Source organism: Phoca vitulina, unplaced genomic scaffold, assembly GCF_004348235.1.
Source record: "Phoca vitulina isolate PV1807 unplaced genomic scaffold, GSC_HSeal_1.0 scaffold20, whole genome shotgun sequence".
NCBI lineage: Eukaryota > Metazoa > Chordata > Mammalia > Carnivora > Phocidae > Phoca > Phoca vitulina.
Genome location: NW_022589723.1, coordinates 4,387,138 through 4,411,747, shown reverse-complemented (window position 1 = coordinate 4,411,747; position 24,610 = coordinate 4,387,138). Strand labels below are relative to the sequence as shown.

At 35.7% G+C, this 24,610-nt stretch overlaps 1 protein-coding gene across 1 annotated transcript in view; it reads left to right on the top strand.

Annotated features, from left to right (window-relative positions):
* Positions 1-19,397, top strand: part of DPH6 (diphthamine biosynthesis 6) — a 221,784-nt gene extending 202,387 nt beyond the window's left edge. The window contains exons 9-10 of the mRNA XM_032418078.1: positions 2,686-2,840; positions 18,218-19,397. Coding sequence (XP_032273969.1) covers positions 2,686-2,840; positions 18,218-18,227 — 165 coding nt within the window. The 3' untranslated portion in view covers positions 18,228-19,397. The remainder of the gene's footprint in view (positions 1-2,685; positions 2,841-18,217) is intronic.
* Positions 19,398-24,610: the final 5,213 nt, after the last annotated feature.

Genomic DNA, 24,610 nt, shown 5'->3' with positions numbered 1-24,610 from the left:
TACATATAATATCACAGATATTCAATAAATATCACCAAATACCTCTGTGATATTTATTGAATTAAGTTGAAGTGAATTGGCCAACTCTTTAAATTGGTCAAAGGATGATTGATTTAAAAGCCATCTTTTACAGTAGTCTAGACCCTACCTATTCATTGTCACCATAGATAAAATAGTTATTAGCATATGAAGTAGTATATAATAGGAAATAAGGTAGCAGTATAACTACAAAGACCTCATGCACTTTTGTGTTATGAACATGGAAGTTCATCATCTCTTTTTAGTTTGTGTGCATGTGTTAATACAAGTTAGCATGAGTGTTCACAGAAGAAAAGTGAACACACTTTTACTCATTGGTGAGTAAAGTCAAAGTTCTTCTACATTGCTTAATGGAGCAAAATTAAATAATATTGGATACTTAAGAACTTCATCTGTTAATAATTCATCTGAGAACAACGTGCAATTAATTACCAAATGTGTTTTAAAAACCAAGGCACATATTCAGATTAGTTGTGTGGATTTTCTTTGGCCATTTATTGCACTATCTGCTAAGATATCTTACTTATTATAGTCCATCAAATTTTGATGTGAACATGGACAAGATAGTTGATATTAAGGAATTACTTTTTTTAGGTGTGATAATTGTATTATGGTTGTATTTAAAAAGAAAAAATGAGTTCTCTATCAACTTACTGGAATAAATACAGATGAAATGTGATTCCCTTCAACATAATCACAGTGACGATAAAGAGAAGTGGCTGAAAGTATAGATGAAAAAGATTAGCCTTGAATTGATACATGTTAAATCTGAATGGCAGGAATACTAGGCTGAATAGCATTCTCATTTGACTTTATCCAAAGGAAAGAAATCAGAAAGCCCATGAATTACTGAAACTCCATTTAATGCTATTGAGAAAAACAGACCAGATGAGCATGAATTAATTATCTTTGACTTCCCTAAAAATTTATTGGTTAGTTTTACAGGAAAACATTTAACTTTTTCTCAAATTCGTATTATGAAAACCCATGTAATAAGAACATTATGTTTTGATATGAAAGCCCAGTTTAAAAAACCACTTGGAAACCAATTTGAAAAACTGGGGGGAAATGTACTTTATTTTCTATTGTGATACACAAATCTACCTTTCACATATGCTTTGTGTGTGTCTTATCTATTTTAATCTAAACTTTATTATAAATCCAATCATCTGTTGGGATTAATCTAAAGTTGTTATTTAAAATAAACTTAATTTAACTATAGAGAACAAATGGGGTTGCTGGAGAGGAGGTGGGCAGGGGGGATGGGCTAAAAGGGTGATGAGCATTAAGGAGGTACTTGTGATGTGCACTGGGTGTTATAAGTGATGAATCACTAGATTCTACTCCTGATACTAATGCTACACTATATGTTAATGAATTTGAATTTAAATAATGTCTTGGAGGAAAAAATAAATAAAATAAACTTAGTTTTCATCTTTTAAAAACTAATGTTTCTTTTAAAGCTGAAATTACAGAATCTCAAGTAAATATCCTTCTGTATTCCACTCTTAAAATTAGAGGACTTTGAAGAATTAAAAATGGATATCTACTGTCTATTTGGTGCGCATTAGATCCCTGTGGTAACTTAGATCCATTATGGCAGTGTGCAATAGCAAATTTAACCCAGATTGAATGTAAATTTAGTTTCTTACAGGTATGCCCAGTACTTTGTGTTCATTTATACTACTTTGTCCTATTTTACACAATGTTTATGTACTTATTTAATTGAACTCATTTATTAACGGGCGCAAACATACAAGTTTCTTTTTGGGGGGGGGGCTATTTTTTTTATTATGTTCAGTTAGCCACCATATAGTACATCATTAGTTTTTGATGTAGTGTTCATTGATTCATTAGTTGCATATAACACCCAGTTCTCATCACATCACATGCCTTCCTTAATACCCATCATCCAGCTACCTCATCCCTCCACTCCCCTCTCCTCTGAAACCCTCAGTTTGTTTCCCAGGGTCCATAGTCTCTCATGGTTTATCTCCCTCTCTGATTTCCCCCCCTTCAGTCTTCCCTCCCTTCCCCTATGGTCCTCCGGCTATTCCTTATGTTCCACATATGAGTGAAACCATATGATAATCGTCTTTCTCTGCTTGACTTATTTCACTTAGCATAATCCCCTCCATGTCCATGTAAATGGTGGGTATTCATCCTTTCTGATGGCTGAGTAATATTCCATTGAACATACAAGTTTCTAATGCTGGCCTGATACTGCATGAACAGCCTTTTCTCCTACTGGAATTTTTAAATTTTTAAAGATTTTTTTTTACTGATGCACTCTTACTTTGTCTCTTCTGCTTTTACCAGCTATATATTTTTCCCTTTCCCTTAAGCAGTTCACAACTCTATGCTGTCATCGTATAATGCTTTTGCTGCTTTGTATGATTGTGCTACACCAAGTATTTGTGTGACTGTAGTAGCATTTCTATTATTCTCCACTAGTCACTGACCACATAGTGTCACCAATATGGACTTGTTTACCATTCTCATATATTGGATTTTCATAAAATTTTTGCTTTTCCTCTTAGTTTTATCTTGAGTAAATGTAAATTATACTTACCTATCCAATTTCAGCTTTTTTTAAAGCTTCCTGATTCATCATTTCTTATTCCGCTCACTAATCTTTTTTCTTAGCATTTGGCATCCTCAGACAAGCTGTTTATGGGTAACTGCTCATGTGAGGTGAACTGTAATGAGGACAACATCTTCACTCTTAACAGAGGAAGAAGACCAAAGCGAAACTCCACCTCCCCTTGGAAAGAAATCATTGACACACTTTCTACAAAAGAGTGAGTCTGTATTTTACTCAGGAGCTCTTTTTCTCCTTTATTGCTTTGTAGTGTAATGGTATATGAATACACACATGATTACAAACTGCTGTTATGACTTTTTACCACCTAATTTTTGCAGACTATATACAATAATAATAATAATAACCAGTGTTACTGAGCAGTTATTATGAGTTGGACACTTTTTTGAAGGCTTCATATATATTATATAACCTAATATAATTTAACTCTAAAGTCCCAGTTACTGAATATGTTACTGAATATGTCACTGTCACCATTTTGCACAGCTGGTAAGTTGTAGAGTGAGAATTCAAACATAAGTATCTGACCTCAAAGCCTAAGCAATTTTAACCACCATGATATATGGCCTTTTATAAAAAGTACAATTAAGACAATGTGTTCACGATGCTGACACAACCATTTGAAAAATGTAAAATTAATCCAAACCAGATTGTTCTTTATTGAGATAAAAAAAAAACTGATCAAATTACTTTTCCATTTAAATAATTTTGTAGGGTTGATACAATGTGAAAATTAGTTGTCATAAATACCTGTCATAAATACTTTTTCTTTCTCTCCTTTAGTATCACTGGCTCCTTCTCTTTCCTCTTCTTCTTTAAATTTCTAATTTATCCTTCTGCCTAGTTTAAAGATTTACTTATTTATTTATTTGAGAGAGAGAAAGAGAGAGTGAACAAGCAGGGGGAGGAGCAGAGGCAGAGAATCTCAAGCAGACTCCATGCTGAGTGGGGAGCCTCAGATTGGGCTTAATCTCACAACCCTGAGATCATGACCGGAGCCAAAGAGTCAGACACTTAACTGAGTCACCCAGGTGCCCCATCCTTTTGCCTAGTTTAAACAGTAGTTTCTTTGAAAGTACACACACACACACAAACAGACACATACAAATGTTAATCAGAAAGGAAATTGGATTGATTACATTAACATATAAATTATTTTTATAAATTAGATTATTTTCAGAAAAGCTTTTTAAAATTTAGGAATAATAATGAAAGCAAAAACTTTGAATTTATGAAGAACCTTACTAATCTGCATCCATGAGCTGATTCAGTGTATTCAAAGCTTTTGTAGGTGATCTAGCATCTGAGGTACAGGTGTTTGATACCCTTGTCACATGCTGTCACCTCACCTCTGATCCCAACTACAGCAATACTGAACAGTTCTAGGCATACCGACGACGTTCTACCAGAAGCTTGAGCTGTGCATTTCTCCATTCTGCCCTGGGGCTTTCTCTGAAGCCAAGGGACCTTACTCAGCCCTTATGCCAGGGAAGCCTTGGAAGTGTGAGGCATTTCCTGCCACCTACAACAGCCCTTATCTAATGGGAAACAGGAGATTATGAATAAAGGTACCGCCTGACATCCTTCAGATGAGCAATTTTGAGGCACATTCTACAGAGTTCCTCAGAGAATCCGCAGTAGAACTGATCCTTGGTTGCCCAGATGATTAATGAACTCAATAGCATTATTGGTTTTTCTTTCCCTGTCTCACTCCCCATGCCTCCCCACTCTGCTTCCTGGGATTCACCTCCCAAAGAAATTGCCTACAGCCAAGTTCATATTTTAGACTCTCTTCTGGGACAACCTAAACTAAGACAGGAATTTAGAATTGAATGTTCAGATAATTTACATAATCCAATGTTCTTTTGAACCCTGCATTTTAATTTCAAAATTTCAGTGATACTGTTTGAAAATCTTTTTAGCCCTGTGTACATGTTACATGGCGGCATGATTTATCTGTTTCAGGGACATGATATATTTAAGTAGACCTGAAATGTACACTTCAGTGCTTCAAATCTGTACTTAAAAGTAAAATATTTTTGAAGTCATTTGAGAAACATTTTTTTACTTTATGTTTACCCCTCTAACTATGCATAGTTCACTTGTTAAAATCCAATGATAAGGGAAGGGATGTGTTTCTTCAACTTGACATTTTATTCTACAGGTTATTTTTTCCAGGAATTCTGTTTTATGGGACTATTTAAGGAAGTGTTGACTTGACATCTGTCAGCATAGGTTTCATTTACTATTTTCTTGCTGGCTTGCTTTCCTCTTCTTCTTCTTCTTCTTTTTTTTTTTTTTTTTTTTTGGTCTTTTTTTGTCTTTCTTTTTCAGGTCAAAAACCAGTGTGTTCAGGAAAATCTCCAAGTGGTTACCAGTGGATTAGCAGTATCACAGCCCCCTTTTTCTCATTCAGTGAATAAAGTGTTACAAGTGCAACTGCTCAAGCCTTTTCTTTTCTCCAAGGTGCTAATCTAGTTAAGTATTTAGTGAGTAAGGAAACTGCTTTTAAAATTCAGAAAAGGAATAAACTGGTTTATTTATTTTTATTTATTCTAAGCCTCCTCAAAACCTGCACTATGAATGTCTGGTATTAAATGACCTTTAGTGATGAAAATCAACTGTGGTGATACGCATTATTTGGAAATTCATAAACATCAGGGTGTTAGGAAGAAAAAGTAAAACCTGTGGATTTCAAATATCTCTGAGATGTATTGTAAAGCTTTATGCAAATAACCATGGCTCCTATCTAGAGTCAGTTCTCCTAGATGCATGTGTGCATGCACGCCGGCAGTGTTGTCTGCTTCCTAAAGTGCTTTTGTTAACACCATAATTTTAAATTAAGTTTTTCAGAAAGCTGTTCCTGCTGTACATTTTGGCATCTAAGATTAGGTCAGTGGCCATAAATCTCATTTATGTACTTAATGCAGAGGAGATACTGCTGTCTTGGGAATCATGAGAGCCAGATCCCTTACTTTGCCCCTCTTACTAGATATTGACATATAAAACAAAATGCTCCCATTTTGTTTTGCATTGTTCTTCATTTAAAACTTTAAATAAAGAATGTTTATGCAAGGTTCTTTTTCATTCATAAAAACGGAAATCACCGTTAGTGTCTGCATGAGTAGGCTTGTATTCTTGTTCACGAATTCACATGATAGATTGGCCCATAAAATCTTTACATTTGGCTTGTGCAGCTGAGTTCATGGCTGAATACAGAATGATAAAGAAGCTTTAGCATTTTGTGGGAAGAAAAGAAATCATGCCTTCTAGATGGCCCTTAAGCTAGCTTTTAACTGCCTGGAAATCAGCTAGAAATGTATAATCAAACTTGCCATTAAAGGTACAGTGTTTAGTGTAAATCCGTGGAGCATAATCTGTAAATTAACGCAAAGGGATTCTTCAACATTTATTTGGTTTTCATCATATTTGCATGGAAGTCTGCCAATCCAAACATATTTTTTTCTTTTTTTTATTTCTTTTTTTACCTTTCTATCCGTCAGAAGTTAAAATAGAAATGATGGATTGTGTCACTGGCCAGTCCAGCAGCCTATTTCTTTCAACACATTACTGTGTATTTACTGTTTTAGCTATATTGTTTTCAATTTCTGGCAAAATAGTCGGTTTTTGATCCTGGGTAGAAAATGTCAGTGCTCACATTTCCTGTGGGGTTTTGGCCTTTTTGTGAAAAGGTAGGGGAGAGCAAAATGAGTTATGATGCTGTCATCTGAAGAAACCACAGTGTATTTCTTTGCCAAATTTTAGCAAGAACAGAGCTGATCATCTGCTAGTGTAAACCTTTCCTTGAACCCTACCAGCAGTACACTCAGGCTTCTGCCTGTTCTCTTTCATGCTGTGAGAATGTAGCCCACAGAAGTCCTTTTAACCTTCCCTTTCCAAAGTTAATTGATCTAATAACCCCCAAAGAAGATAAATTTTGCCAGAGGAATTGAGAAGTCTAAATTTAAGAATTTAGAATTTCACAACTGAGCTTAAGTAGTATTAAAATCAAGACTGAGTTGTTTCTTAATGTTTATTACTTTCTTGAAAGCTGACACTCCTCCCATCCTTCACAACTCTATTTCCCTCTATTTTATAGAATAACAAATATTATCAGATAACATTTGTGTGTTATAATATTAGAAGTCAATACATTTGTGTGTTATAATATTAGAAGTCAATACATTCTGGATGTGAATAATCGCTAGTGTACACCATAATCCTCTGATACTGTAGTTTTTCATGCTTAAGTGCTCCTCAGTAACCATGAATTTATACTTTTCTAATTTCTTTTACTAACCCCTAAGGAAGTATTTTTGCTCGCACTAATGGCATTATGTTCTAACGTATTTGGAATAAATCTCAATATTAAGGATTGTGATCTATGAGGATTCTTCAGCTTAATTTTTTACCTATCATTTTGTAGCACTAGTTTTAAATAATTTTTCAGGACTTAACTTTATCTTCCTGGATAAAATGTTAAGTCTTTTTTTCCTCCTATCACCTATTTCTTTCATCACCTTTTTCTTCTTTTGGCCACCTACATCCTAGGACTCCCATCTTTTCATAGCATTCATTTAGCAAACACTTTTGAGTACCTATTGTGGTTCTTAAGTGGGGTGTCTGTCCAATCAGATGGGGGCCCCAAATATGGGGCGATGATCAGTAGTGGCCTGGGAGGTGAAAGAATTCACCTGAGGCAGAACAAAGGAGATAGAAGTTTATTGAATCCACCACAAGGGAGTGGGCAGGACTAGAGGCTGTCTGCAATGAAGCAGTGGATAGGGGCTGTATTTAAAGGGCGAAGGCGAGGAGGTGTGTGACATGGAATTCTCCCTTTTTCGTTAACCGTGCCTGGTTGTAAGTAGCCCACTCATCAGTTAGGGCCTATGGATATTTCGGGTGAGTCACCTGATGAGCCTGTCTGTATTCAGCCAGGTAGTTGCTGTAGCCCTTTCCACATTTCATCACTCACGCCTGTTTGCCTGAAAGTGGCCTCTACACCTATCCTGTGCCACGTGCTGTGCTAGATGCTGGATGTACCACAGAGAATGAAACAGACTTAGTGTCTGCACTTACAGATTTAGAGTCTAGTGAGGATAGACCCATAATTATACACAGAGATAATGAGAGGCAGAGAGACAGAGAGAGAGGAAAGCACCTGACCTAGATTTGGGGGGGGGGGTAAGGATTCAGGTGTTTTGGGAGTTACAAGGTGAAGAGAGGAGAAAGAAGGAGAAAAATGCTGCCTGTCAAAGGCAGTACATAGCCTTGTGAGGTCTAGAAGCAAGAGAGAGTGTGATGCCACAGGGGGCCAGAAAACAGTGGCAGAAAAATGGAGGCAGAAAATTATGAACATGAGTCAACCTACAAGCATGTACTGAGTGTGTATTTTGTGCGGTACTACTGTGTTATGCCATTGAGATGCAGAGACAACTAGGGAATAGGTCCTGCCCTCAAAGAGCTTACAATTCACTGGAAACCTATGTATTCACTTTGTATTAAAGGATGAAGATGACGGGTTTGTTTTTTCCAGAAAAAATAAGCTCTGTAGTCTGTTCAAAGAATTCTTTTATCCCATGAAGATTCTTCCAGCCACCTTACCTGCCTTAGCTACATAAAAGGCAGCTGCTTGAAAACTGTCCTGGGTGTGTTTCTGCCCAGATATGACAGCTTCTACCTTTTCCCAATCAGGAAATAAGAAGTTCATTATCATTTTTTTCACAATGCTTCCCTAACTTTATCCCTGTGAGTGGGAGTTTGGATGGTTCGTACCTTGTTATGGTTCTTGGTTCTTGGTTCTTGTTATCTTGTTATCTTAAAATAAACGAACTAACCAGAGCAGACCCTTAAGTTTAGGAGGGTTTAATAAACAAGGTACAGTCATAGAACCATGCCTTTATAATTGGGAGGGTCCATAAAAGTTACTTGGTCAGGAGTCAGGCAGGTAACTAAGGAGTGAAATGGGCCAGGAATAAGGTGGCAAGGTTTGATATGTAGTGGAGTAAAGTAGAGAGTTGAACTGCAGAGTTCAATCTAAGGTTATTCAGAACACTCTGTTCATTGAACACAACGTGGACTTAAGACCCCTGAATCAACTCACCTGTCCCATTTCAGAGACGAGGGACTGAGGACTGAGAAGTCAGAGACCAAAAAGCCTCCCCAGAGAGTTACCAGCAGGGATGAGACTGGAGCGCAGACTTCCAATTCAGAGACTCCCAAGGTTGCTTAAAGAACCTTCCCTGGAGATTTTAGTCAGGACTTTTTGGGTAGTAAGATTATATTGGATTTTGGAGAGTCAATTTTAGAAAGCTTTTATAAAGTAGCTAGATTATAACTGCTCAGCAAGAACTAAAATGTATAATGCTTCAAAAACTTGCAACATCTTAAATTGCAGTACAAATGGGTAACCAGTATAAGTTCCAAAAGACAAAATGTGAGTGATTAAGACACCTTCTTTTTGCCGGAAATTTCAGACAGTTTTATAGGCCTTTGCGCTTGCAATTTAGCCTGCCTGGAACATTCTTCTCCCAGCTATCTCCACGGCTTACTTTGTGCCCCTGGGAGCGTGTCACCTTCTCGGGGAGGACTGCCTTGGCCGCCCTATCTATGAATGCCACCTACCCACTCTAACACTTTGTCTACTGCTTCCTTGTTATCAATGTCTCACTAACAGTCATCCTTATCTAATGTGGGATATATTTTATTTCTCCAACTTTGCTTATACTCTGTTCCTCAGCTAGAATGTTGGTCCTTGGAGCCGCGGAGTAGGGTGGGGAGGGAGTGGTAACGATCGCAACACACCAAAGGTACTCAATAAGTATTTATTAAGTACTACATAAAACACAGATATTTCTTCATTTGTAAGATCACTGTGCACATTTTAAAAGTAATTAAAAGTAAAATGTGACTTAGAAATTATGTATGTAATTTAGTATTTCCATATACATTATTTCCAAAGACCAGTTAGCTTTGATAGGTGATTCTATCTTGTAGTTGGCAAATAGGAATAGGTTTTTTGTAGTTCCTGCTTTCAAGAATAAGGATAAAACGTTTAAGGTATTAAATATCTGAATTAAATGCCTAAAACTTAATGTCTATCATACTTTTAAGCATACATATGAAATTCAGTGTTAGAGAGGGGTACACAATAAAAAATTAAGGTACCGTAGGTTTACACATGTTGAATCTTAAATGATGTTGACCACGTCCAGAGTACTAGTGCCAGTGTCCACTTCCACCCGCAATGTATTGTCTTCAATCCACATCCTTGCCAACACTTCGTATTGTTGGGTTTCTCCATTTTGTCTATCCTAGTAGGTATGTTGTGGTATCTCAGTGGGGGTTTAATTTGCATTTCTCTTATTACTAATGAGATTGAATACCTTCTTTTATATTTACTGGCTATTTTGGTCATCTCCTTTATAAAATGCCGTTTAAGTGTCTTGTCTATTTTTGTATTGAGCTAGCTATCCTTTTTATTGATTTATGAGACTTCTTTATATATTCTAGATATGAAACCTTTGTCAAATATGTCTGTTGCATATATCTTCTCCCATTCCATAGCTTGCCTTTCTGCTCTCTTAATGGTATCTTTTTTGAACAGAATTTTTTCATTTAGTGCAGGGCAATTTATCACTTTCTCCTTTATGGTTAATGCTTTCAATGTCCTATTCAAGAGCACATTTTCAAGCCCAAGGCCATGAAGAAATGTTATGTTATCTTCTAGAAGCTTTATCATTTACCTTTCACATTTAGGTCTACAGTCCCCCCAATATTGATTTCTGTGTATAGAGTGAGGTAAGGTTCAGATTCTATCTTTTCCATAGCATATACAATTGAACCATCACCACTGACTGTAAGGACAAGTCTTTCTCCAGTGGTCTACAGTGTTACCTTTTTTCATAAATTAACAATTTATATAACTGTGTCCCAAATTGTTTGCTGTGTTTTGTTGGTTGATTTGTCTATCTTTGCCCTAGTACCACACTATCTGAATTATAAGCAGCTTTTAAGTATGTCTTGATAGCCAATAGAATAAATCCTCCAGTTTTGTTCTTCAAAATTATCTTGGTACTTCTTAGCCCTTAGCATTTCCATGAAAATATTAGAATCAGTGTGTCATTTTCAACCAAAAGTAATGCTGGAATTTAGATCAGGAATACATTAAATATTTAAACTAGGTAGGAGAGAATTGAGATTTCTGCAATACTGAGACTTCTGATTTATGAATATGGTATATACCTCATATTAACATTTTTTTAAATGTGTAATTAATCTGGGGGTTTCATCAATCTATAAAGCATATAGCATAACATTTATAAACCAAATATTAGAGTCAATGGTAAACCGGGAAGGATAAGCTCTGGCTGACTGGTCAGTAGTGTAATTACAGGTGGTAGAACAATTCCATCAGTAGCTTCCTCTCAAAGCAGCCGACTCTGCCATCTAAAGCCAGACCAAGTATGTGAATCTAACTCTAATGGAGAGATTCTCAGAGGGGGATTTCGTGCCTGAGATATAGGCTAGGGGTGGCCTCGCAAGAGCAGGAGTACTTGCATCCAGCTAAGTGACCTACATGAACAGGCCTGGGTGCATGGCTGGAGCCCATATAATCGGTAGACTCAGAACCAGGAGAGAAGAGATTATCACTTGGACTGAGGACTTATACTGCAGCTAGCAATGATCAGGAATCTAGATGCTTATCCATAAACATAAACTGATAACCAAGAACCACCAAAAATTTGAAGAAAACCAATACAGGCACAGAAGACAGGCATCGTTTTCAACACACAGAAGTAATTTACCTGTTTGGGAAGATGAGTTTTTATGAGAAGTAGAAGAAAACTAATTATTACCATTAGCATCTGATAAATTAGAGAAGATACAGCTGACTTAACAAAAAGGGCTGCTGTTGTAACAGTGAATCAGTTATAAACTTAAACAAATCCAAACCTTGGTACTGGGATGAATAGTAGAAAGAATTATCTAAACATCAGTTAAGGAGCTGGAAATTTAAGCCGAGGAATTTTTACACAACCCAGTGCAAAATTGTAGAGACGGAAAAGTACAGGAACTTGTATGTGGTAATCTTTATTTCTCTTCTTGAGGTTTGCAGGTTCCTCAGCTTCATGGGATTGTGTGTATATGTTCAGTCTTTGGGAGACAGGGCATAGAAAATGTTTGAAATCATAAAGGGACTGCTAAAAAGCATTGGGAATAACAGAGATAAAGTGAAAAGGCACAGTGAGAAGAAGGAGTAGTTTTATATTTAACTAGCTTGTACACTTATTTTTATGCTGTTTTCATCGGGTTTAAGGAAAAGTAGGTATTTATGTTTCCTTCCCATTTCCCTTCTACATTTAGCAGCTTCTATTTTTAGGTCTTTTGGAAGATGACATAACTTTATACAGTGCATTTATATCTCTACTGATTTAGCATCTCCAGACACTCTCTACTGACTCCTCCCTAAAAAGAGTGAGGAATTTAGCGAAATTTTATTTCATATTTACTATGTGCCAGGCACTGTATTAACTCATTTATCCCCCAGTAACCCCATGAGTAAGGTACTGTTGTCATCCCCATTTTACAGATGATGAAACTGAGGTATCTAAAAGTTAATTAGCCAAGTTCACACAAGCAGTCAGTAGGTGGGTTAAACATAAGTACACTGGCTCTTATGTTTCTGCTTTTAACTTCTATGCTATGTGGCCTCTCCATAGGTTAGTGATATACCTACCTTATAAGTCTGTTATTGAAGGATTATGTAAAAAAAAAAAAATGCAGGTACTTTTCTCAAACTACTTAGCTATGGAACTTTAAGTGAGAAATTTTTTTTTTTTTTGAGAAATTTAACTGTAGAAATTTGTCATATGTTGTCAAATAAATTATTTCCAGTGGAATCCTAGTGACAGTGTTTTCTCAGTGCTGAAGCAAAGCAAATACTGGATGGATTCTGGTGCTGCATTTAGTTTTTAATTAGTGGCTGAAAATAATTTCTCAGTGTTGTTAAAGCAATTTAATAATGGAATAACTTTAGAGCATTAATCCTACTTATAAATAAATTCACCTTGAGCAAGCAATACATAAAAATGAAATGATACCACTTAAGGTAAACAATAGGCTTTTGTTAAAGTGTCTAAATGTGGCAGTAACTAAAGAGGTCAGCTGGCAACTGCACTGTTTTGGAAAGCTACTGACTTTAGGAACAAAGTGATGCTGACAAAGTCACCTCTGCTGTTGAGATTTGAAAGTTTGATGGCAACCTGTATTCATTCTGTAAACAAAAATATCCCAAGAAAAAAAAAGAAACAAAATGTTTTCCCCGTCCTTCCCCAAATGGCACCTTTTCTTGGCTGTTGTCCCGCAAATATGTTCATTGAAAAAATGTTCAAAGCCAGACATAGTACCAAAATTCTCTATAAGGAAAATGATTCAAAGACATTCATAGGAAAATTACATGTCTAAAGTACATTATATCTTAATAACACTAATCCTTTAATAGAATGCTTTTTAAATGCCATATTCAGAATTGGATCTTAACTTTTTAAAGATCCAATTTAATTACTTTATGTCTGGACTATATAACATTTGAGAAAAGAGAATTTAAAATCTTTCTCAAAAATTCATCCATGAGCAGTAGCTTCATTATTTCTCCTTTATTCTTTCATGTGTTTAAATAACATATTTGAGTGAAAAATTTAAAAATTCAATGAAAATCCAGGTTTTTTTCTAAAAACATTGTTAAATTCATTCAGAAAGCTACTTGGATGCCTGAAATGAGGTATATGTAACCTGAGATTAACATGATGTTCAGAAACATATAATTTAGTTCAAAACACAAGAACAAGTTTATAATCTAATAATTTCCTACACCAGTAAAGGATATGGCCCAGAATATAATATAACAAACTGCAATATAGGGAAGAAAAATTGAGAGATATAGAAGAAAAATTGGCAGCCCAACTTTCAAGTAAACGGGAACAGAAATGGGTGGTGGAGGAGAGATCATTTTATAAAATAGAAGAAAATTGTCCTTAGTTAAAAAAGGCATGATCATTCAGACTAAAACTCCCACCCAAAACTACTCTTGGATGCTATCAGGGTTATAGTCTTCCACTCCAAGGAAAAAGAGAAATGAAGTAATATAGAAGGGACAGTGAGAGAAAATGTTAACAAATACAGATGACATGACCAAAACTTTATAGAAGATTGTGGCCGTGCAAAGTGAGAAGCAGGAAGAAATATGTCTGTCCGGGGTCACCCGTCATGAATGAAATGATATTGGGAGGATCACTTTAGGGAAATCCATACTGCTTTTTTCCCCTTACCTTTTTGTTAAAGTATTAACACACAGAAAAGAGCAAGAATCAAATATGCAGATGAGTGAATTTTCACAAAGTGCTCATACCTTTGTCATTGTTACACAAGTCAGGAAATAAAACATTCCCAAGACTACAGAAATCCTCCTCTCAGCTTCATGACTTTCCCTGTCACTGTTCCTTGCCCCTCCTGACAGTAACCACCATTCTCACAATTAATACCACAGGTACTTGTGATTGCTTGTTTTTGAACTCTACATAAATGAAAATATTTTGCTTATTCTTGTGTATCCTGTTGTACCTGACTTCTTTCATTTCATTTCTCTCAATATTATGCTTATGAAATTCATCCATGCTGTTGTAAAGAGAGCTTGGGTTCTTCTTCTCTTTTAACCTTTTTTTCTGAAGAGTATTCCATTGTATGGGTATACTATATCCATTCAAGGATGGACCTTTGGGCATTTTATGGTTATTACAAATAATTGTGCTATGAACATTCTTATGCAGAACTTTTTGTTGAAATGCATATGCATTTTTATTGAGTAGAATTGCTGGGTTTTCTGAAGTGCTTTAAATAATTTGCATTCCTACCAGCAGTTTATTAGAATTTCATTTGCTACATAGCCTCACTAATACTTTATATTGTCAGCATTTTTAATATTTGCCATTTAAGTGAGTTTATGGTGGAATTGCCTTGTATTCTTAATTGGTAGTTCACTCATAACTTGCTTTTTAGCCTCTTTTGTAAAGTGTTTAGTCTCTTGTACATTCTTTTACAGGATTATCTGTCATACTTTTTAACTGATCAGCAAGAGTTTTCTGGGTTTTTTTGTTTGTTGGTTTGGTTGGTTTTTTTTTTTTTTTACTGTTTTAGATGTAAGCCCTTTGTTAGATATGTGTGTTGCAATATCATCATCTTCTACGCTGTGGCTTCCCTTTTCATTCACTTAATGATGTCTTTGATGAACAATTTATTCCTTTTTTTTTTTTTTTTTTGTCTTTTAAGGTTAATGCTGTTTCTGTCTCAGTTAAGAAAAATTTTTCCCGATCTCAAGATCATCTAGACCCTGTAATTTTCCAGAATCTGTATTGTTGTATCTTCATATTCCAAATATGGACTATCAACATTTGTTAAATTACTGTTTAAAATGTTGAACCGATTTATATGCCTACTAAAATGTGCGTGAGAGTTCCAACTCTTTCACACACTTGCCAAAAATTACACAAACTATTATTAATATCTTTTACTAATATGGTAAGTAAGGTATAGCTTTCTATTGTTACTCAAATTTTTGAGATAAAGGAGATTGCCACAGTAACAGATGGCCTTCATCTTCTGGGAAGCTATGGAGAGTAGCGGACCTTTCAACCCATCTCTTATCTACTACTGTTTGTGGGGGAGCTGCCTGTAATCAGGATACCTAGTATTCTCAGCATGGTAGTGCAAGAACATCAGTATCTCTACTCCATCAGGAGTAGAAGCAGCTCCATCCCAAGTTTTATCAGTAGGCAAGCAAACGAACCAGGTGATGCCAGCAAATGGGTCAGGAAACTTTTATCACCTGTTCATCTTCCTCAGGGAATAGCTTTGGGTTGAGAACTCCAAATCCTAAAAGTAGACACATTTTGTATAACATGTATAAATTCAAGATCTCCAGCTTTCAGACACTATTGAAAACACAGATATGAGTGAGGAAAGTTTCAAATTCTCTTTGTTACTTCTAGTCTAGGAGAAGCTGGAGAAGGATTCTGACATGGGAGCTTCAGATCCTTTGTCTTATAGTGGTATCCTCTGTCTCCTAGGTGTAAATGCTGTTAAGTGTCATATTTAACAAAGGATCACCAAACAGAAAGGAATGGCAAGAGCTCATCTGGGCCAAATCTCTACTCTTGGGCAGAATTATACTTGAACTTGGAAACATAGTAGGCAGTCTTTGAAAAATACGAAGCATGAAACCCAAAAATCTTTCCAGTAGTCAAATATTTCATAATTCTTGCAACAAGAAGTTTTGGTAAATGGGATATTTTAAAATTTATGGCTAAATATTTAATCCTTTTTAGGGATTTCCCCTTTAACCTTTTATCTTTGGTTCATTTTTAAGCATTAACTTTCATGTCAAACTATAAAACTTTAGAATAGTTTTAATTCATTTTCTTAGTACTTTAAGAAAGACTATCACCAATGAATGTTGAATAAGAGAATTTAGTGGCCCACCAAAGAAATGGGTCCAACCAGAAAAGAATGGCTGTTTTCTGGCACAAGAAGTTGATTGATTGTTATTTTGACTTAATTTTCTAGTGTGTAAGAATGAGATAATACTGGTTTAGAAAACAGCTTAAGATCCTCAAACAGAACTCTTTGTAAGTTATTACAAAGTTCACTTTGTAGCTATTTCTTTTTATTCAGCATATAGTATATAGTAAATCCTGTTTCTCTTATCTGCTTTATTGATGGTTATGCTGCTCAATTATCTTCTCAGCATTCTTTGCCTGTAATTCTCAGTTCTAACTGGAACACCCTGAAAGAGTGTCTCTCAACACCCTGTCTCTCAAGTTCCTTAACAACTGAGTTCCATAAAGTCAAATTATCCCAAGATTAAGTTCATCCCAAGAATATTATTTCCCTTTTCTGTTTTATTAGTAATGTTTAGTCTCATCAGATGTGGTTCTGGTTTCTTGCTTCTTTATCACACTAAATCCTTTTGGTTTTTTGTTTCCATGTAGATTTGTCTTATTATTTTCTAGAGCTTTGGAGAAAGTGGGGATAACAATATATGTAAACAATCAACAATCTAAGAGAATGGTATTTATCTTAATTTTCTAGCATTTACAGTCTACCATCTAAGGTAGATCTAACTGCAAAATGTTCAAATCTCAGATCTAGTGTAGAGGGCATTACAAGCAATTTCAGAGGTCAAAATTAAGCTTGACTTCTTTTAATTGAAATGTGATAATGGTTTCTATCGTTATTCTGGTTATTGTTTCCTAAGGGATGAGGTATTAAAATCATTGAGATTACTCATTGGAAGTATGCTAAAATCGGGGCACCTAGGTGGCTCAGTCTATTAAGTGTCCAACTCTTGATTTTGGTTCAGGTCATGATCTCCAGATTGTGAGATTGAGCCCTGCATGGGCTTTGCACTCAGTTCGAGTCTGTTTGAGATTCTCTCTCTCCCTCTGCCCCTCCCCCCATTGCGTGCACTCTTTCTCTTAAATAAATATATAAATGGATAAGATCTTTTGTAAAAAAAAAAAATAAAATAAAGTATGCTAAAATGAAAACCAGTATTTTTCCATAATGTAACATTTAAAAATGTGAATTCATTTATTTAATCTTATTAATATAAAGTTTATAAGGAAAAAACTTGGCAAATTGGAGTCAATTGATTTTCTAAAACCTAAAGTTTAAAGTCACACTTTAATTTTTATAAAAGGCCAAATCATGATAGTTTTAAAGCTCAATACTGCCAAAGTCAATAAATTAAACCTCTTAGACCAAAGCCAGCTTCCTACCATTTTGATACCTCCCACAAGCTAAGAATGATTTTTACAAATGACTTTTTGTGGGGCACCTGGGTGGCTTAGTCAGTTAAGCATCCAACTCTTGGTTTTGGCCTCAGGTCATGATCTCATGGGTCATGAGATAGAGCCCCACATCGGACTCTGCAATGGGCGTGGAACCTGCTTAAGATTCTCCCTCTCCCTCTGCCCCTCCCCTCCCCCTTGCTTGCTCTCTTTCTGTCTCTCAAATAAATAAATAAATCTTTAAAAAAAAATGATCTTTTGCAACCATTTTGATGTCAGGAAGAGTAACTTTGAACTCTTGTTAAGTGAAATGTTATCCTAAAAGAAAAAAAAAGAGAGAACTCCATTCTTCTCATTAGTAGATATATATTTTTTTAATGTTTCAATTATTCTTACTGTATTTTGAATTTTGTTAGTAAAGCAATTTATTGCCTACATTGTGTTAGATTTTCTATAATTTGTTGTTCTATATAATGTCTTAATTTTTGCCTCTTGTCCTGCAAAGCTTAAAATATTTATTAGTCCTTTACAGAAAAAATTTGCCAACCTCTCCATTATTTCATCACCAAATGCTTCAGTCACACTAATCCATGATCAGAAATATATACAACATATATGGAATATATTTTGTATGAAGTCAACTCAAAATATCACTTATAATTTCTTAGCAGAAGAATTTTAATTTAATTATAGTTGTTCTAAACTTATGAATATATTTTTTCTTCTGCAGCTATTATTAAATCTAGGGGAATGGAATTGAAAAGATATCATTTGGGTCATCCATCTGAAAAGCATGAAAAATTTCTCAGCTGTTAACTCAGCATATGTGACCACATTCAAGCTCTTCCTGCCTGTAAGGTAGGTAACTCTTACTATCATGTGAAGAGAAAGTTGCCTGAATGCTTAATACCCGGCACTTTTCTGGTTATCCCATTTAAATCCTCATTCCAGGTTCATGCTCTGCTGTATAGCAATCCCTGGCTCTGAAGCCTGCTTTTTATCATGTTGTCTCCCATTGGTAGAGTGGTTGTGTTGTTTTTCAAATTTATGTGTCTTTCATATTTCCTAACATGGTTTGTTATCCCATATTTCTTTTATATCCCGATCTTATGCAGCTATTCTTACTATTCTTTAACAACCATTATCAGTAACCTGCACACAGAGACATGCATTCATGGTAAGGCTTGAGAAGTAAAGGGATTCTGGAGTATAAGCAGAGGAAAATTAATACAGGGAGATACATTTTTTAAAAGAAGAAAGCAAAAAGATTTTTCCTGACAGATTTAGAGAATCTAACTCTTTAAGAATTAAATGATATAATTTTATAAAACAACCCAAGGCCCATCACAAGTTAATAAGCAGAAAATGATTTACCACTGAGAAAATGTTTTAATACTTAGTAGGCATGAGATAAAGGAATGATTAGAGTATTGTAGCATTAACTAGGGAAATTGGTACTTTCTCCAGGAACATCTGCTTTGCTCTGGGCCTATTTCAGGTGGCACAGTGAGCATCATTCAGCCATGAGCAGCTTACCATTTGCCCCCAGAACCAGTGAACAGTGACCTAGGATATGAGAAGCTCTTTTACCATTAGGCAAATGAGATAAGAAATGCTCATCTGGTGCTTTACAGTTAGGGGCTCAAATGCCTGACATCTGCCAGCCATTCCACTCTGTAGGCAACACTAAGGTTACAACTTCCCACACAGACTCAGTGGTTCTGAAACCTAGGGTTACTTCTGGTTGCTTCCCCAGCTGACCAGCTAGGTCCGCCTTTTACTTTATCTTACTTCCAGTCTGTTTTCCTGTTTGTCCTATTTTCCATCTTTTCCTTCCAAGTTCTGATGAATTTCAAGGAATTTTTTTTAATCTTTGGCACCTCTACAGATTACACTCTATATTGTAGAAACCTCCCCCATTATATGACTCCCTTCATACTAGGAAGGAATTGTCAAAAAGGTAGGAAGAAGACCAAGTTCAAGTAGTACCATGGAATTCTAGGGAAGGTACCCTCAGAGAGAGAGGTTTAGTAGTGTTCATTGCTGCAGATGAAGACTAAGAAAAGAAAGAATGTAGGCTTTGACTTAGGAAGGCGTCAGCATTGTTTTCCATCCTTTCCCCATTTCGGATGAATTTTCATGATTCTTCTCTATCTTTGGCATTAGTGCTCTTTCCACTCCCCATTGAGAGAATCCCCACTATCCCACTACCTTCGGACAAACAAAATTAGTGCTCTTTCCACTCCCCATTGAGAGAATCCCCACTATCCCACTACCTTCAGACAAGCCTAAAGAGATAGGATCATGGAGCTCCAAGGAAGCTTCCTCAAGAGTGAATTTTGGCATTGGCAATGTTAATCGCTATAGGGCTTAGGAATTAATGAGAGGGCTGTGAGGATAGGAGGGAGGTAAAACTGAGGAGATATTTTGGGGATAGGGAAGATTTGTCATTTGTTGTAGGAGAAAAGGAGAACCCACAGGAGAAAGATTGGCGATACAAAAGAGGGAAAGAGTTGGGGAATGGGATGGTGCACTTCTTATCCTGAAGCAAGGCTGGAAAAGCAGAGTCTGAATGAATTTACTAAAACATTAATGGGGAGTTAGAATTAAGACAGATGGCGCCCATTTCAGTAAACTGTGAAGTGTTATGAGATTACATTTGTTTAATTGCTCATATAATTCAACTGAGTTGACATAGAAATTTATATATGGGTTCAAGAGAGCTGACTGAACATTTTGACAGCTTTTGTCTTTCCTCCCTACCAGAATTCTATTGAACTGACAGAAGACATGTAAAACAGTAATAAACCCAGAGCAACTACAGAAGGCAGGGAAGGGTGCTATCAGAAGTAAAAATTTCTGGGAGGTATTAAGAAATAGGATAAGACTAATGGCATATCCCAACAAAGCTGAACCTACAGCTCCCTAGAGATGGAAAAGATCTTCCAAAACAAAAGGAGCCTTAAATAAGCCCAAGATTCAAGGCTATCAGGAAGTGAGAGGAATAGGCTATGTCTGGTTGGCCAGTGAATTACAGGGTGATAGAACAACTGTACCAGCACCCTGCTTTCAAAGTATCTGACTCTACTGGGTACTGTATAAAGACACAAATCTGGAATTCTAAATATGACATGGGAGAGTCCCAAAGGAGATTTTAATGAGATAGGGTCTCCTCTGATTCATGGACCCCCCAAGTAAGGAAATGTGTCCACCCAAAAGGCATGCTATATACACAAGCCAGCCTGGCAGTTGGCCAGCACCATGTTCATCATCTTTGCTGTCAGAGCCAGGTGAACATTGTCACTTGAAACACATTGTAGGTAACAATATTCTGTAATCAAGATCTTTGCCTATAGATATGAGAAGATAGCCAAGAACCAAAATTCGAGAATAACCAACACAAACACAAAGAGACAACGAACTCAACAAATTTGGTTTACTTTTCAGAGTATGTGTAGAAACTATGTTGCCAGAAGGAATACTTTTCTCAATAGATTGCCTTGCCCATCAGAAGGACATAAAGATTGGTGATGGTCTCTCTCATCAAAGAAATCCTGTATGTTCAGAGTATTTCTCACTGGGCACCTGCTAGCATTGGACCATATGGTCAGTCTCTCATGGTTAGTAGACATGCTTAAGGTTTTCTTATTTTTATGGCAATTGACTAAATATGTGAAGTAAGTTGGCAGGTTGGCTCTTTTTTAATAAAAAAGTTTTCAATTTGACTATAATCTTTACTATATTAGTGATCCCAGGTATATAGAGTGACAGCTTTAAAAGGGGGAACCTGATTTCTAGCCAAAAACAAATAAGAAAAGCAATTTTATATATTATTTCATCTGTAAAAAGTTAACCAAAGATATGCTACGTGGATTTTTTGGTAATTAATTGAAAATAAATGTAAATTTATTTTATAGCACAGTTTTGAATGTTTAAAAATGATTCCTGCATCAGTTTCTGCAGTGGAAAACTTCTGATGGTTCTTATTTGTTGTAGTCTTAGTTTAGGATATGAAACAAAGATATTTGTTAATTTTTTTATTGATTTCTAGCTCAATTAAGTAGTGTTCAAAGAATGTACTCTAAATGACTTAGTCTCTTGCAATTTGTTGAGACTTCCTTTATGGTCCACATGACCAATTTTGGTATATGATCCATATGCATTTATAAAGAATGTGTATTCTATTATTGTTGGGTGCAGTGTTGTATATATGCCAATTAAGGGAGGTTTATTAAAAGCATTGTTTAGATCTTCTGTATCTTTGCTGATTTTTTTCCTTTCCTTTCTTTACCAATAATTAAGAGAGATTGTTGTATGGGACACTCCTTTAAGTTTTGTCAATTTTTGCTTTAGATATTTGAAGATATGTGAAAGCAAATTCCGAATTGTTTTATCTTTTTGATGGATTACCTTTTATCATATATCCATTTTAAAAGTAGAATAACTGCACCAGTTTTTCTAGTTAGAGTTACAATGGTATATATTTTTCCATCCTTTTACTTCCAAACTTTCTCTATCTTTATATTTAAAGAATATCAATTATAAATAATTCTGATTGTATTTTTTAATCTAGTTTGAAAATGTTTGCTTATAACTAGAGCAACCTCTTTTAATGTAATTACAAACATTACAGAAATTATAAATTATCTGTTTTCTCTTTTCACTTATTTCATGTTCATCTTTTTCCTTCTTTACATTATTTAAGGTTAAACAGACTTCCTTCATTATTTTATCCCCCTCCTTTACTGGTTTGTTAATTACACATTCTTTTACTATGTTGAGTACATATCCTAAAGAATATACTCTCTTGGGGCGCCTGGGTGGCTCAGTCTGTTAAGCATCTGCCTTCGGCTCAGGTCATGGTCCTGGGGTCCCTGCATCAAGCCCCACATCACGCTCCCTGTTCATCAGGGAGCCTGCTTCTCCCTCCCTCTGCCCCTTCCCCTGCTCGTGCTTGCTCTGTCTCTCTCTCTCACTCACTCTCTCTCTCAAATAAATAAGTAAAATATTAAAAAAAAAGAATACACTCTCTAGTCTGGACTTATTACAACCTAATATAATTCTATACATTTAAAAATTCTTGACCAACGCTAGGACCTTAGAATATTTTATGTTCATGTGTCACCATCCTTTGTATTATTGTTATCAATCATTGTACTCCTGCATTTGTTTTATTCCCCAGAAGACATTGTAATTACTGCTTTGTACAGTCAGTATTTATTTATATTTATCCACAGTTTTACTATTTCTGTTGAATTTCTATGCTTCCATTTGGGATCATTTTCCATTTGCCAGCAGAACTAACCTTTATACGCATTTTAGTGAGAATATGCTAGTGATAATTTCCCCTGCTTTTTGTCTGTCTGCTAATGTCTTTATTTTACCTTCACTTTGGGAGAGTATTTTTGGTGGGTATAAAATCCAAGAAGATAGTTGTCTTTCAGCAACTTGAAAATGTCATTCCATTATCTGTCTTTCATTATTTCTATTGACAAGTTGACTACCATTCTTATTTCTGTACCTTTGAAAGTAAGGTATATTTTTTCCATTTGGCTATTCTCAAGGTTTTTTTTTTTTTTCTTTGTAGTTTTTAGCAGTTTTACTATGATGTGTCTTTCTATGCCTTGATGTCTTTCACTTTGAAAATTCTTTGCCCTTATTTATTCAGTTGTTTCCCGCCCTATTATTTTTCTCCTCCCCAGTCTGGGACACCAATTAAATATACTTTTTTACCATTCTCATATTGTAGCTGCAAACTTTTTAGTATTTTCATACCTTTTATTACCCAAATTTCAACCCAAATACTTTCTGGTATTTCTTCCAGGTCACTTATCCTCCCTTCAGCTTCCAATATTCTGTTTAACCCACCAATCTTGTTCTTAATTCCAGTTATTACATTTTATTAGCCCTAGAAATTCTATTTGATTTTCTAAATAAATTCTGCCACTCTAGAATCTATAAATTCTTCATGTCATTTATTTTTCAAACCTGTTAATCATAGCTTTTTATCCAACCTGATAATTCCAATAAATGGCTCATCTATTGATCTGTTCTTTTCTTCCTGTCCTGTTTAGTGTTTTGTGTGTGTGTTATTAATGCCAAATATTACGTTTGCTGAACTGTAGTGACTCTGGATGATGTTCTCTTTCTCTGTGGATTTGGTTGGACAATAGAGTGTTCGCAGATTACTTTATTCTAATGCTGGGATTCAACTGGTAATTGCTCAGTCTACCTCTTCTTTGTCTCTGCTTTGCTCTTGTGGACACCTGGATTTCTAATTGAGATCCTGGGTTGTTTTGTGTGTGTTTTTTTTAAAATTTCATTTATTTATTTTAATTGAGAGAGAGAGAGTGCGCACATGCCTTTGTGCAGGGAGCGGGGCAGAGGGGAAGGGGGAGGGGCAAGCAGACTCCATGCTGAGTGTGGAGCAGGACGCAGAGCTCAATCCCATGACCAGAGATCATGACCCTGAGTTCATGACCCGGGCCAAAATCAAGAGTTGGATACTTAACCAACTAAGCCACCCAGGTGCCTGGAGGTCCTGGGGTTTTTAATCAGGATCTCTCCCCCTTAGAAGTTTCTGAACTCTTTTTTTTTTTTTTTTCTCCATGGGACTGTGTGACTGGAAAACCTTGCTTGGTGGCTTTCTGCCTAGCTTCTTATCCTCCTGTTTTGTAAAATTTGGTAATTCAACAAATAATTTTTTACTCTTCAATTCATTTATCTTTTGGAAATGCATGCTTTATTGTTTGCCTTAAATTTTATAAAATAATTACATGTATCATAAAACATAGACTTTTAGAATGTAGCAACTTCCTTATCTCAGCATTTAAAAAGAAAAGCTTCTTCACATAGTCTGTTTTCCCTGGAACCCAAGTAAAGTTTGTTTGTTTGTTTGTTTGTTTTTCTTCTTTTTCATTTTCTTAACCAGGCCTCCACATCATTTGTATCATTAAGATAGTTATTCGTGTTTGGAATAGTCATAAGATTATAGAATTTAGCACTGGAAGGAACCTAAGACGTCATCTTCTGTTGGCTAACCTCCCACACAGTGCAGAAATGCTTCCTGCCGCATCCTTGGCATATGCTCATCCGGTCTCAGTTTGGATATCTTCAGCAAAGG